Genomic DNA, 14,598 nt, shown 5'->3' with positions numbered 1-14,598 from the left:
TCACTGATGACAATTTTACAAAATGTTATATATGTTTTAAAAGATATATGCTACTGGGACATAAAAGGCAAACTGAACTTGAAATCAGCACTATTGAAGGATTTTTTACTTTCTAACCATTAGATGAGAAGATTGATACCACTTAGTCTGAGTATTGAAAGCAATATGTGTAAGAATTAAACAAACGAGACACAAAGTGATTTAAAGTGAGCTTGAGAGGTGTATGTTTAGGCAGATTTTTGAACTTTGGAGAGGGCCAGGTTAGCTGCTTCTAATCTTTATACTAAAATATACTCATTGATCCAGCTTCAAACTTTGTATCAATCTTCTCATCAACTCTTGGCAAGAAGGTGAATATATGTATGTCCCAGAATGTTGAACTTTTCCTTTAATAATAGTCCCCTAACAGTTCCAAAATATTATATTTTAAATTCTGTAAAATATCCAGTTTCTCTGAAACAAAATTTTGTAAAATTATCCTTTATAAGACCGTGAGAGAGAGAGGGAGAGCTGAAGAGTGGGAATGACTGGAAGATATAGGCCCTCTAGTCTACCTAGAAACCCTAACACAGCTAAACACTGGGCGGATTACTGCTTTATCACACTCAAGCAGACATACTGGGCTGAACATAATCTCACAATTCCTCGGGAATCAACATCTCAACTGTAAATTAATCCCCAAATATGGCAGGCGTTTCTTACTCGAGCAAGTCCGTCTCATATGATTCGAGAAGCGTGTCCAAACAATACAGTGTGTTCATTTCATCATCATCCTCAGGAACTTCACTGGTGGTGGGATGATGATTTGATGCTTTGGCTGAGCTTTTATAAATTCTAGTGAACATTAATTCTTTGTTAATTAGAGATGACTGACAGAATCTGGCATCAGTTTCTATATCTTTTTGTGTTTTTAAAGAGTGACTCTATAATGTTAGCTGCAGCTTTGATGCTGCTGTCACTGCAATGAAAAATAACTGCATAACAGTAGTTAAGCTGTTTAATGTCTACAGGGTTTTAGAGTGCTGATTGTTGCAGGACTACCTTAAATGTTTCTTTTATCCGTAATAAATGCAGACACAGCTATACAGTCTATGAGACACAGATAATCATTTTGCACATAGTGCAGATGTGCTTTGATCAAAACTGCCTTCAGCCCGTCTGCAAAGTATGTACAGCACAGTGCAGTGCACCACCTTTGCTCAACAACAAAAAGTACAGTAGAGCGTTGGATGTTTGTCTAAATGTCCTAATAAGAACTTCTGCTCCTTGACATGATGCCACCTTAATATCTCACATAGTTTTGCTATTTGGTCCATATCCCACAACTGAATTTCATATACCAGCACCAGTACATATTAATACAGAAAACAGTTTTACTGGTTTAGGAAACTCTGATACTAAAAATTTGAAATGATTGAGCCTCTGTGGACACACAAAACAGAGGTATTTCTGAATGAACGTGTGAACAGGAGGCCTGGAATGAATGAATGCATGTCAGAGGATGATGGCAAGAGATGCCACCTACTGTCCCTAGTGTACATTTTAACTGTCAGAGATTAGGTGGACGATCTTAATTTAGCAATGAGCTGTTAAGCAAGCGAGGGAGAGGAGGGGGCTTTAAAACCCCAGTCATCAATCAGGAATAGACACTTGTACATCAACTGTACTGTTTGAGTGACAGCCAACCATAACCGGAGAGGAGACAAATTCAGCTGGTTATGTCATTATTTGTGGTATGAAAACTGTTATCACCAATGAACAGTCAATATTAAGAATAGAATACATATTTAAATGACACAAAAAACAGAGAAAAAGACACACACAATGGGCCCAATACGTAAAAAACAAAGTACAAACTTTATTATTCTGTCTTTACAAAGGCACAAGCCTCTTTATCCCCAAAACATTTCTCTTAAAAACAAAACAGACACTAAATAGCTTCTTGACAACCATATGCACTGACAGGTCTAAAAAAAAAAAAAAGTTACAGATAAGACAAAAGGAGGGAGAGAGGAGGGAGCGAAATGTCAAGGGACACAAGAGATATTGACAATTGATGAACAAAGTTATCATAAAAGATTTTGCAAAAAAAAAAAAAAAAAGATGAGATGAGAGGCACAAACAGGACAAGATGTTGGAGGAAAAGGGGGATACACAGCTGTGCGGCTTTTACTCATAACCTAAAGAGCTTCAGCTGAGGAGATGCCTCTTTATACAAATGAAAGAGGCGGACTCCAGTATAGTACAGTAAGTGCTTTGTAATCATGACCCTATTTAATGATCCCCAGGCCCACCCCACTCATCTGACAAGTCGATATGTTCACGTAACGTCTCCTAACACACAAAACACAGATGGAACAAAACAGGTCTGGGATTCAGCAGAAAACTATCAAATGCAGATACTCAAGAGGAAAAAGCACAGGGCTCTACAAAAGCAGAGCTTGCAAAACACATTTTCAATATCCAGGAATCCCCTGCCTCTAGTGATAAGTACTGGGAAAATGCCCCATGATTTAATTTGACAGATGTGTCACTCATTTCAGTGCAGCTGACATCAATATTTCTTTAAAGGGCAATTCCATGACATAAATCATGATAGATGAGGTTGCGTTCAATTGAACACTTTATCTGTCCAGCAGTTCAAAGCTCCATCTATGCATTGATGCAGAGGACTCTAATGATGACGCTGTCCCTAAATGCAATCATATAATAGCAGTGATGTGTCAAAAGCGCTAAATGTGACTAATATCAAAATAGACCAGGTTTCCCTCGAACCTGACATGGAAAAAATTATTATGGAATGTCAACATTTCATTGTGGATTTTTTTTTTTTTAACCACAGATCTGGCTTTAATAGTGCACATGAAGGGGCCAACAGTTGCAAATCTACATGTGAATCCAACCAAGAGTCAGTACTGGATGCATTTTGGAATATCAGAGAGAGCTTGAATGCATTAGTACACCAGAAACCTATTTATGTTTGTGGCAAACATAATAAAACATAGAAAAATAGACAAAATACCTGGGAATATATGTTCCAATACACTCGGGTGTTTACAAGCCTGTTTGGAAGGGCGAGGGGGAAACCAGAGGGATTCCAGTGGGCAACAACCAGCCCAGATCAAGTGTTCAGGTACATCGCTCAGGCCCCGGAGGCTGTGTTAAGGCTGGCTTCACAGTGCCTCCCTGCACCCACGGGCGATTAGTAAGGCAAGCTGCTGCCTCTCTCTACAAGTCTTAATGTCTGTCTGTCAACCAACAGTTCCAGGCAAAAACATTTAAAGTATGGTCTAAGCAGAAACGTGTAAATAGCATGGTACACTAGACAAAAAGCGCACAAAAGGGTCAAATGCATAGCGCATGTGTCGTCAACCCAGTCACCTCCATGGCACATTCGAACAATTTCACCGGGCACTTTCCTTGTATTTGAAGTATAGTCTGCTTTGATAGATGTCCCAACAGTTGGACAAGAAACTACACTGTAACGGGCTGTACGATTGCGCAAACAAGTGATTGTATGTCATATTTGTATGTGTGAATGTTGTGTGCACATATGCGCATGCCTTAACGTCAAGGCAAAAGCTGTGCTGTCGCAGACTGCCAGAGTCTGGGACACCGCTAAGCCCTGCTGATTCAGAACGCAAAATGGGGCGCACACACACACACACACACACACACACACACACACACACACACACACACACACACACACACACACACACACACACACACACACACACACACACACACACACACACCAGTGGAAATCACTCAAAAGTGCCCACAGATTAGCTTACTTAACAAGCTACGTGCTTTTAAATTCAAGAGGGGAGGTTGTCAGGAGATGTCAAAGCACTGATATTTTTGTCAGGCCATGAGTAAAAAGAAGAACATGCCTAATACATATGTGGGATTACTGGGAACCCAGCCCAGTAAAAAATGGCAACAAAACAATAAAAAATAATACAGCTATGAACCTGTAAGCGCACTTTCTCCTCCCAACCTTAGCTTAATTTTTTGTGAGCACCAGTCAGCCATAAAAACAGCTTTTAAATTCCCATCGATGTCGTGCTGTTTTTTTTTCCGCTCCAGTACAATCACTTTAAGTTGCTGGATAAGGGAGCTTTAAAGAAACAAAACATGAAAAAGTAGACTTCACAAAAGTAAAACAACATATTCTTTCATCCAGAAGTCTAAAAAGGTGGAACTTTGAAACAGTCTTGTTGGCTCACAGTGTCTGTCCAAACAGCTCAGAGAAGGAGGTTTAAAGGATGTTTATCTTAAACAAGAACGCTCTGGTGTTGGGTGGTGATGACGCCACACTGCTGGGCTCTGTGTCGCCGGTTTCGTGGATCAGTCACATGGCTTCAGGGCCGAATAAAGAGAACAGTCCTGGCGATTAATGGTGATGTTTAGCAGACAATCTACTATCCAGTATGACGGATCTTTATAGATCAGTCAGTGAAGTAGGTACTCTAATAACCTCTCTAGATTAATGAAGAGAAATGAGTTGTGTGTGTCAAAGAGCAGGGGGTTTAAGATAAGCAGAAAAAAGACGCAGAGGAGACTGCATGTATGAGTGTAAACCTATTTGGGCTGCCTATCACAACAAAACATGTAAGAGTGTGTACTGAAAAGAAAAGAAAAAACAAAAAGGAGTGCTTCAATCGGTCTACCAGCCCTATTAATGTCCACTGAACTAGAGTGCTGTGGGTTTGAAGCCTCCTGTTGCCCCGGTCTGCCCGGGCCTTTTGTGTGTAAGTGTGTGTGTATGCAAGTGTACGGCGTGCGAGACGTCAGGGATGAACTCAGGGCAGTGAACAGTCGTCGGGCCCGTCGCTGTTTGAAGCCGTGTCTGAGCCCGCCGCGTCGGAGAGGACGCGACCTGAAGTGACAATGACCGCCCTCCGCTGCTCCTCCTCGCCGACACAAGCCTTCCCCTGGGTGCCCTCGATGTGCTGGATTGCCTGGAGACAGAGACCAAGCGATGTCAGTGACGACAGCACCCTCTGGTGTTCAGATATGGAAAACCAATCCAACCTGAAAACGGTTCACAAGTCTACTCCCGCCTTACTTGAACGATGGTGTCCAGGTTGTGTCGAGATGTAGACGCCGTATTGATAACCGATGTCGGGCCCATGGTGACCACGGTGACATGATGGGGCGGGGTGGGTTGAACAGGCGCGGGGACGATTACTGTGGCATGGTGTGTAGGTGCAGGGGGGGTAGCCGGGGCCATCACCTGGTGGAAAGGAGGAATTATTACACAATATTCTCGTGTCACCACTACACTGTGACAGTGTAGTGGTATTGTAGTATTGTAGAGTAATGTTAAATGGAGGGAACACTTAAACCTGCACAAACTACCATAAATATATAATATATATCATTACAAACTGCACATACGCAGGCACTATATTACACACAAAATTGGGAATACAGATGTCGGCATATTGAATAATGACCAGGCCAGATGTTAGGAATCACTCATCAACCTAAATGGTGTCCTGTACTTATGTTTGGGATGTTTCACGCGAGTGTTTTGAGCTGCCTCTAAAAACAAACCTTTAGTTTCTCATGAGCGCTCTGCGTACACGTGGTGCTTTAGATCAACCTGAGGGTCTGTCAGGCCGCCCAATCTGCCATTGAAAAGCTCGCAATTTAAATGTTCATTAAAAGCCGCTTCTGTTTCTATTAATTACTTCACAGAATTAAATGACAAACTTAAATATTGACCTTTGGAACAGTTTGAAGACAAAAATAAATCTCAACTCAACAAAAGGGCCATTTATAAATTTGTCGGGGGAAAAAAAGTTTAAAGTTAAAAACGTAGAGATGCACTTGAAAGCTCCAGAAAAAGTTAGAAAGTGAACTTTTTGTTGACGTTTTTGTCAATTTCTCTTTATTAATATTGATTGAAGATTCGATCCATGTATATTACTTTATTTACGAGTTCCTTTTCCAATAATACAGCAACGTTCAAATGTGATATTATTGTTATGGAGCCATGATTGTAACAAAAAGACGATATATTTGAGTAGTTTTATTGCCAGTAAGTCCTTGTTACTGAGGTCATTTTGTCAATTCACAGTGATATTGATTTGAGGTCATATGGCTCAGATTCACTTGGTGAGTCACAAAGTGTCTCATGCAGAGTCGATCAATCATCTTTCATTACCAGCACCCAGCTGCCACAAGTAGTGGATGGGCAGACAGCATACTACAATTGATTTGGCATCGTGTTCAGTTAGGGTTAGTCTGACAAAACAGGATACTGTGGCTGTCAGGGCAGGAAGATGTGTGAGCTGCTCGTTTAACACCCTGTAGATGAGTCTAACTCTGGACATGGTGGGATCTACAGTACACGGTGAGATTAGGTCACGTGTCTGTGTGTAAGTGTTTTAAAAAGCAATATGCTTCAACACGATCGACTCAAAGAAGTCTATAAAATTTTACAGCTACACACAGGAGGGAGGAGGGGAGTTTTGGTGCCAGCTGCCAGATGAATTTAGGGTAAATATACTGGGCTGAAAACGGTTTGTCTGCAATGATGATTGTTTAAAAGCTCTAAATGTTGGACACAGAATCTATAAAGTAAATCTTTTTTTTGCTCCTTTTAACCAAGGAGATTGTACGTTTTAGATTTGTTTGAAACAACTTCCCTGTCATTGTTACTGAGACATGATTAAGTGTGTTAAACATAAGACGGTATAAATCTTTTAAAGACATTTGATTCTTTGTTCTGCCATTCCTTGACAGATCTAGCGGGGTGTTTGTAGATTGCAACTAACTGAAACCGGGTGCCAGGAGTGTAGGAGAACTACGGTGGCTGACTCAAAACTGTGTGTGACCCTCTCTTGAGCCATTGTACATGGCGGTGCAAAATAGTGTGATTATGCACACCAAAGAAAACATGCTTTTTAATATAATACTTTATCCCATTTCTTCTAATAGATCCCCCTTAATGCTACACACTGGCCCTTTAAGCATGAACTCTGGATTTCATACATCATTTTTATCAGCATAATTCTCAAAAGGATTCAACAGTTTAAGTGTGAGTCACACTCATATGCAAATGTTTCCAACCTGTGGGCTGTGGGCTGGAGTGAGGTCCCTCTCCAGCTGCTTGTTCTGCTGCACACGGACAAGGCTCTGTGTTTGGGTCTGGTGCTCCTGGGCGATCGCCTTCAGTTGCTCTGGGTACAACTGGTCATCCAGGGAACGCATCTGACACGCAGAGCAGGAGATGACGGTGTGAGTTAGCGGCTCTAAACCATGTTAGTCACTGCATTAGTCTGGACACAGACTTTTAAGATTGTCTGAAGCTGCGTTACATGTCGTGGTTTGTTCCTTTTACCTGATCTTCCAGCATCATCCTGACTGAGCGCTCCTTCTCCAGTTGCTGCCTTAACTCAATCATCTCCCTCCTCAAGTCCTCAGTCTTCTCCTCCTCCAGGATGTCTGGTGAGCCAATCCCTTCGTCTTTCTCCTCTGCACGCCTCCTCTTAGGGGAGGAACCACTTAACTCCTAGGGAGAGCAAACAGAAATTTGATATCCGTTTCAGACGAATACTTAAACCGATGATCCTGACAGACAGAAAATCCCAGCAAAGCCTTTCCAGGTTTTCACACGGCGATGCCTTACTTGTATGATTCGTTTGAGCTGACTGTTCTGCTGCAATAGACGCGTCTTCTCCTGCTCCAAAGTAAAAATGTACTCTGCCGTCTGTTGCAGGATGGCAGCCTGGGGACAAGAGAAGAAAAAGGCCGTGACAGGTCTGTTGTGAAGGTGCGTGTGGCCCCCGTTTACCTTGTTCAAAGCTCTCTTGTGACTCACCTTACTGAGCTTCTCTCCGTCGCTGTGTGGGATGAGTGTTTTAAGTGACTGGAATCCAGAATTGATGCTCTGCATACGCCGACGCTCGTTGCTGTTGGCGATCTCTCTGCGAATTCGCCTCTCCTGGTCCCGAGCTGTTTCTGGGGTCAGAGGAATGTTGGCCAGACTAGGGGGAGAAAAGGGGGAGGAAAGCAGTTAGTTGGACAAATGGAGAAAATAAAACATTTGCAGCAGCATCACCCTAACAGAGTGAACTTTCACCCTAATCCAAAGACAGCAAGGGCTAGAACCATACAAAATGTTATACAACCATTTTTTAACCAAACAGTCAATTTTTCAATAAAATAAAACCAAAACATTACCAATAATACATTTATAACAAATACCAACTTGTTGAGTGACATCTATTTACAGGTCAGTCTACTTCCATTAGACCCATCCAGGCTGATGCCAAATAACTTCCAGCTACCTTCATCTTTAGATTCTTTTTTGGAAACCCAAATGATCACAATCTGCCTATTTCTACTCCCACTTTTTTACAGTGGATGAGGATTGTTGGATCGGATCCTAGTTTTCCATCAAAGCTACGTATATGGACATAAATACAGTATTCCTGTGATCGCAATCCTGTCGAACGCAACATGTCCGTCTTGTGACATCATCTGTTGAGGCCACGGTCGATATTAGTATTTCTGCCGGCGTCTTTGCTTGTTGATTCTGAGGGACTGTCAATATTTTATGTCTTATTATCTTTGAAAGACACATTACTGTTGTATTTTAATTCCCAGAGCCCTTAATATCTCTTTTTACCAGCACATCAACACCAGACAGTAGAACGGACCAAGAAATGCAAAACACATTCCTGCTATTACAGAGGTATTTAGACTTCATTTGTTTTTTATGTCTATCAATTACTTTTAATGAAACTATTCTTGAACCCTAAACCAACACTTAAGCATAATTCCCTGCATGTGTTCTTGTGCAGACACAGAATGGGACTGCTCTTCTCACCTCATGCCATTTCTTAACAGGTGTTAAAGTCACACATTAATAATAATGCAATGTAATCCAAAGTTATGCTTTTGAAAGGGAGTGTAAATGTTTCCTGCCACTGTAGCAGTACTGATGTTTGTCAAGACACCTTACAAGCACCACACATGGTAAAAAAGCATCATTAAAGTAGCACCATTGCTTATAACTCCAGTTGAGATGTAATTAGAGCAGCACTGAGCCTGCTAATACCCCCCCCCCCCCCCCAAAAAAAAAGCTGTGGTGAAAAGACACAACATGCTACAATTCAGTTGAGGGGAAATTTTAAGCCAACTTCCTCTAACATACTCTGTATCCAGCTTAGTATCTCTGGGACCCTCTCTCGCCAAGCTCTTATCTGTACTGACTCAGCTGCCTCAGTGCAAACACTGGAAACAATTGTGCAGACACAGACGTGAAAAGGAGTGTGTGCACACACAGTCTCTCTCACACACACACACACACACACACACACACACACACACACACACACACACACACACACACACACACACACATTGCATATCCAGCAAACACATCCACTGCCAAAACATGACCAAAACTAGATTTCACCACTACAGAGGAACAGTCTGGGACCCAATTAGTGCGGATGCAAGCTTAAACCAGGAATTTACGTGCCAGGTAACTAAATAGAACTGAATCGATCAAAACAAAATCAGATTATTCCAAAAGTATATTGATAATCAATACATATGTCATTTTTAAAGCAAATTAGCCAAACATGCGATGGTTCTAGTGCCTCAAATATTACAATGTTCTCGTAAGAAATTATATTTTTGGAGTGTTGGTCAACAACACAAGACATTTGAAGACATTATAGGCTCTAGGAAATAGTCATGGGAATTTTCCCAATATTTTATAGTCCAAAAAATTAAACCTATATATAAATCAACAATTCAATTAACAATTAGTTGTTGGGCTGAAACTAAATTGCCAGCAGTTAGATATTATCTTTCTTAGCTATTATAACAGTAACACAACTGAAGATACAAGACATGTAAATAGAGTTATATAGGCTCTACAGATTAACGTATCAAGAAGCCAAGAATTTGTGTCGTTTTCCACTCATTTTAAGTGAAAGAAAAACATTTATGACACTCCGGGTATGTAGCAATTCTCCGCCGACTATCAATGAGGAATTGATAAAAAAATAAATATATTTTTTAAAAGGGACTACATCTCCCACAATGCCCGCGTCACTACCAACAGCAACAGTAGCAGATCCCTCCGCCTCCCTCTTCAAACAGGGCTGCGGACGTATCGAAAGGCCTTCCGCGACACACACACCCCCTTATTAATAACACCACTTTTAATTCCCCTGCCTCCCCGCGAACGCTAAGTGTCCCTTTTAACGGACAAACCGACGGAAATACATTTACATGTAAAACGGTCAAATAAACCCCTTTCTTCGTCATCACAGTGCCCGACGCCACCTCCGTGATTCCGAGCAGACTTCCCGTGTCCTCCGCCATTATAACAATGCGGCAGGCAGCATGGCAGAGGTGCGGGATGAAAAGACGCAGTGGAGGCGACTCGAATGAGCGAACGAGACGCACGAAAACACCCGCAATACTATCGCTACCTTGCATGGGGGCGATTTTAACAGCGGTTATACATTTTCACATTGGAAATAAACGTGAAACGGCGCCATTAACGGGGAACAAACGCCAGACACCCCCCATCACTTTTAGCTCAAGCCACAAGCATGGCCGCACTACCCACAATAACTTCAGCTCGCTCAGGGCAAAAAATTGGCGATCTGCACGGTGTGTGCGGCAAAACTAGACCCCCCTCACACCGAATAACACTCGCTCGCACTATCATTCCGTTTCTTACGCGAATCACAGCACCTATGGGTGAAACTGAGGGCTAATATGAGGATAAATAGAGCAGAGGTGCGCTCTGTAGCGGAGTAGTAACGTGGTGTGCACGGAACCACGTGGTTTATGTTTGTTAGCCACAAAATACGCCGATTTCGCAACAAAATACGCGAATCAACATCCCGGAGTGGATGCTGAGGTGTGAGACGGGTCCCAGACTTGTTCAGACGCAAATAAAGGTAAGTGTTTGGTAACAATTAATGCCCGCAGCTCCCCGTGAGTGGGTCGTGTACACAATAACAGATCAGATCAAGCATGTTGCCTCAGCGCAGTCGGCCAAGTGCGTCTTCTCCCAAAACAGATGAAAAATACACGCGGCGTGCCGGGTGAAACACACGTATACACACCTACAAAGACCTCCAATCACTTCTTTCTCCGTTTTCCTGAAATGTTGCAAGGAGGGCACCTTCTGAGCTGGTACCATGAAATACTCCATGCTCTCCTCTCTCCAGTTTGCCCCCCCCCCTCCTTAAAAAAAAACAGCAAACAGTCTCCGTAGAATAAAAGACAAATTCTGACGTTGTGGAGCAGAAATCCCGTGATCCGACGCGGGTTAAATCCTGAGAGAACGTATAGATCCCTGGTCTGTAATGTAGTAGTTTCAGGCTGCTGAGAGTTGTAATGTTACTCGACTTCCAGCTGATGGGGTTCCCTCGTTGTGTGTGGCGCTCTACCTCTCTCTCTCTCTCTTTCTCCCTCCCCTCTGCTTTCTCCCTCTGCATGACCGTGTGCGTGCATGTGTGTGTGTGTGTGTGTATGCAGCTGATCGGATGGCTTTCAAGGCGGGAAACAGCTGGTAAGAGTCACACTCGCTTCCAAAAGCCTCCTTCCGCAGAGACGGGGGACTGCATGTAAACAAAGGACTATTTAGCGCATAAATACACCGCCAAAGAAACGCTCACGTGAGGGGTAAAGGGGGATTAAATGTCTTTAATACGAATTTATGCGCAACTCTGGCTGCTAATTAATGATTAAATGTGCGGTACAGTGTTGACTTAAAGCAATGCATTATTCTTCCAGTCGGTGATTATCAATCACAAATATGTTTCCCCCTTTTATGGTTTCAGTGAAATTAATACTACGAGCGCCTTCAATCCATAAACATTCAGAGCATTTCTGAAAATGAAGTTGACAGGTATAATTATGAACCAAAAAAAAGAAGCAATTAGAGCAATAACCTAAATGTAGACTGCACTGTGACATTGATATAGTAAATAAAGAGCGGGACTGCTGTAGGGGCGGATACTCCAACAGCTGCGATAAGCGAACAAGAGGGATCAGCTGACGGGTTGGCAGAGCTGCACAGCAACAGCCACCGGGGAGGGTTTCTAGGGACAGACCGCTGACCGACACACAACACGACTGAACGTGTATGCCGTTCACCATTTTGGGTGTACCAGTGGCAGCACAGGAGGATACACTCCAGTATTACCGAATTTATTAGAAGCTGCGACGCGCAAACAGCGATACCAGCCACAAAATGGGAGCACCCGGAAACATGAAAAGCTGTATCCTTGTTAGAGGCGCATGGTGGCGTTTTATTAATGAGTCCACCTTACTGGAGCGGATGTAAGTTGTCAAGCAATTACATAATCATGTCTTTAAAGCTGCTCTCACACAGCTGTTCACACATCTGGATCAGCCTACTTGCAAGAAACCATGGCAGTGATTTCTAAGAGAAACTACAGCGGGCGCTTTAAAGAAATATAGTAATAGGCTAAACAATATTATTAATCTTACAAACTAATATGATATTAATTCTAGGCTTATAAACACACGTTGAGCGGCCTAAATATGAAAATAAAATATACTAATTCCATGCCGTTGCCTACAACAATTGGCTGCTACAATGATCACACAGTATGTGTACAGTTGACAATACGATGGAATGGGTTTCAACCAAGTATTATACTTAAATTTCACAAACGTGATTGTTTAGCTCACAGCTTACTTAATATTTAGTAAATTGGAGTATACATTAATAGATAAAGGCTCATGGTACAAATCAGTAACCCATAAACATCCAGCTAAAGTAAAATCCAGAGCATAACATGGTTGAATATTACATGCAATACCAAAATGCATATCGGCTCCATGCAATAGTTGCATAATGTAGCCTATTAATAGTTAACTTAAATATTTAAAACCCTTAAAACTAATTAAACATGAAACTTAATCAAGTGATATTTTGGTCTTATTGGGGGGGCCACTGAATTGGTAAACTTAGCTTCTGAAACCAAAACACACAAACCTGAGCTGTTGACATTATATTTGAAACTGAGGTCTAAAATATTGCTTCTTCACAGATGAAATATACATTTGTGTACTTGATCATTGTTTTAGAAATATTAAATGATTTGAGAATTATGGCTTTCTTCAAAATGGAAAGGCTTGGCAAATCCATTCTTAACAATGAATGAATCTCTGAGGATTCCCGGGTTGATTAAATCTCCTAACAGGCTGCTTTAGGCCCTCTAGTGGTGGCACAGATTTGCACTCCAGCATCACTGAAACACTGGATCCAACAGAAACATCTGTATGCAACACCTCTTTAGTTTAAACGGTATATTTCAATGTTGCCTTGAAAAAAAAAAGGTTGTCAGTGATGGCTTCTACTGCTAATTGCTGTTCACTTAGAAATTAACGCACTTGTGTGGATACCTTTTGTATTAATCAGCTATGCTCACCGCATCAATCATAAATGTTACAACATTAAAATCAGACTGACATGTAACAGGAAAATTGCTTCAGCAAACAGGAAACACCAGATTTCCAGAGGTTATTATTAATTTATACAGCAATAAAAGACTTTTTTGGAGTGAACGCGATGAGCAAGATATTTGAAGCACAGATAGACTCTTAACTCAAAAAATCAAATCAAAACCCTTATCATCTCAACAACAACTTAACATTTTGGGGTCACCATATTATGTGGTATGTGTTTTTCAAGAGTAATGCACATTTTGGTGTGAATTAGACTCTAAATTGTAATATCCTCTGATTTAGACGTCTTAATCTTCTCTCCTCCAGGTTTACTGTCGCACATAGTTGCAATTGTGTATTGATTTATGCGGGTGGAAATATAAATCGTTATAGTAAAAAAGAAGAACTTTTTAACTATTAGTCAGACAGAGGTGGTGGCCAGCTGCAAAACAACTGACTGTGAAATAGAGGGGCGTTACCGTTCATGAGGGCCTGTTGATGGAGGGAACCTGAGGCGGAGAGACATGGCCATGAGGACGGAGAGAGAGAGAGGGAGAGTTTGGAGAGGAGCCGGGGACTGCCCATGGTGGAGGGGCGGAGCAGTAAGCATGCGCTGAGCTGGCAGACTCTGGGCTGGTCCTGACGGGCTGGCTGGGCTCCGGGCGACTGTCTATGCGCTTCAGACGGTCTTGGGGGAGACTACCACCAACACAGCGTCTCCTGGAGGGCTCACAGATAATAAAAAAAAAAGAAAAGAAAAAAGCAGAAGAGACACGAGGATAACTGCGAGAAAAAGGAAAGCAAACAGCCCCACCTCGGCATCTGGAAAAGCACCGAAGAAGGAGACGATCCTCCCCCTCTACCCCACACCCCGTCGCCAACCCGCCCTATCCACCCTACCCACCACTCCATGCCATCCCTCTGGTTTTGAACTGCCCTCCCTCCCCGTCAGGAGAAGCACGACCACCCATAGGAAACCCCCACTTGACCAGCGTTGCCATTAAGCGATGCGCTTTGAATATAGGAAGACATCACCTGCTTTTTTTTTGATGCACAACACAACCGGTGGTCTTCATTTTAATTTTTTCCTCAGCGGGAACAGTTAAGATTACGGATTTGGGTGTTTAC

General features: G+C 42.2%; 1 protein-coding gene across 3 annotated transcripts; it reads right to left on the bottom strand.

The window, feature by feature from the left end:
• Positions 1-1,838: 1,838 nt before the first annotated feature.
• On the bottom strand, positions 1,839-14,451 carry tfap4 (transcription factor AP-4 (activating enhancer binding protein 4)). Of its 3 annotated transcripts, none has more exons than XM_068718313.1 (7): positions 13,950-14,451; positions 7,838-8,003; positions 7,646-7,744; positions 7,358-7,528; positions 7,087-7,227; positions 5,075-5,242; positions 1,839-4,967 (listed from the first exon to the last, which is right to left on the bottom strand). In XM_068718313.1, the coding sequence occupies exons 1-7, from the start codon at positions 14,078-14,080 to the stop codon at positions 4,809-4,811; spliced, it is 1,035 nt and encodes a 344-aa protein (XP_068574414.1). In that variant the 5' UTR covers positions 14,081-14,451; the 3' UTR covers positions 1,839-4,808. The 3 variants fall into 3 exon arrangements, with proteins under 3 accessions (XP_068574414.1, XP_068574416.1, XP_068574417.1); XM_068718315.1 differs by lacking the exon at positions 13,950-14,451 and adding an exon at positions 11,115-11,533; XM_068718316.1 differs by lacking the exon at positions 13,950-14,451 and adding an exon at positions 8,228-9,066.
• Positions 14,452-14,598: the final 147 nt, after the last annotated feature.

Source organism: Cebidichthys violaceus, unplaced genomic scaffold, assembly GCF_023349555.1.
Source record: "Cebidichthys violaceus isolate CVI_PGR_0920_01 unplaced genomic scaffold, fCebVio1.0.p SCAF_23, whole genome shotgun sequence".
In the NCBI taxonomy this organism is placed as follows: domain Eukaryota; kingdom Metazoa; phylum Chordata; class Actinopteri; order Perciformes; family Stichaeidae; genus Cebidichthys; species Cebidichthys violaceus.
Note: the sequence above shows the minus strand (reverse complement) of the source record. Positions and strands in the feature narration are given on the sequence as shown.

Coding starts and splice junctions, on each gene's coding strand:
- tfap4 (XM_068718313.1), bottom strand. CDS start 14,080: ATGCTTACTGCTCCGCCCCTCCACCATGGGCAGTCCCCGGCTCCTCTC. Junction 5,243..7,086: donor CTCCAGCCCACAGCCCACAG/GTTGGAAACATT, acceptor CCTTTCCACCAG/GTGATGGCCCCGGCTACCCC. Junction 4,968..5,074: donor ACCTGGACACCATCGTTCAA/GTAAGGCGGGAG, acceptor CTCTGTCTCCAG/GCAATCCAGCACATCGAGGG.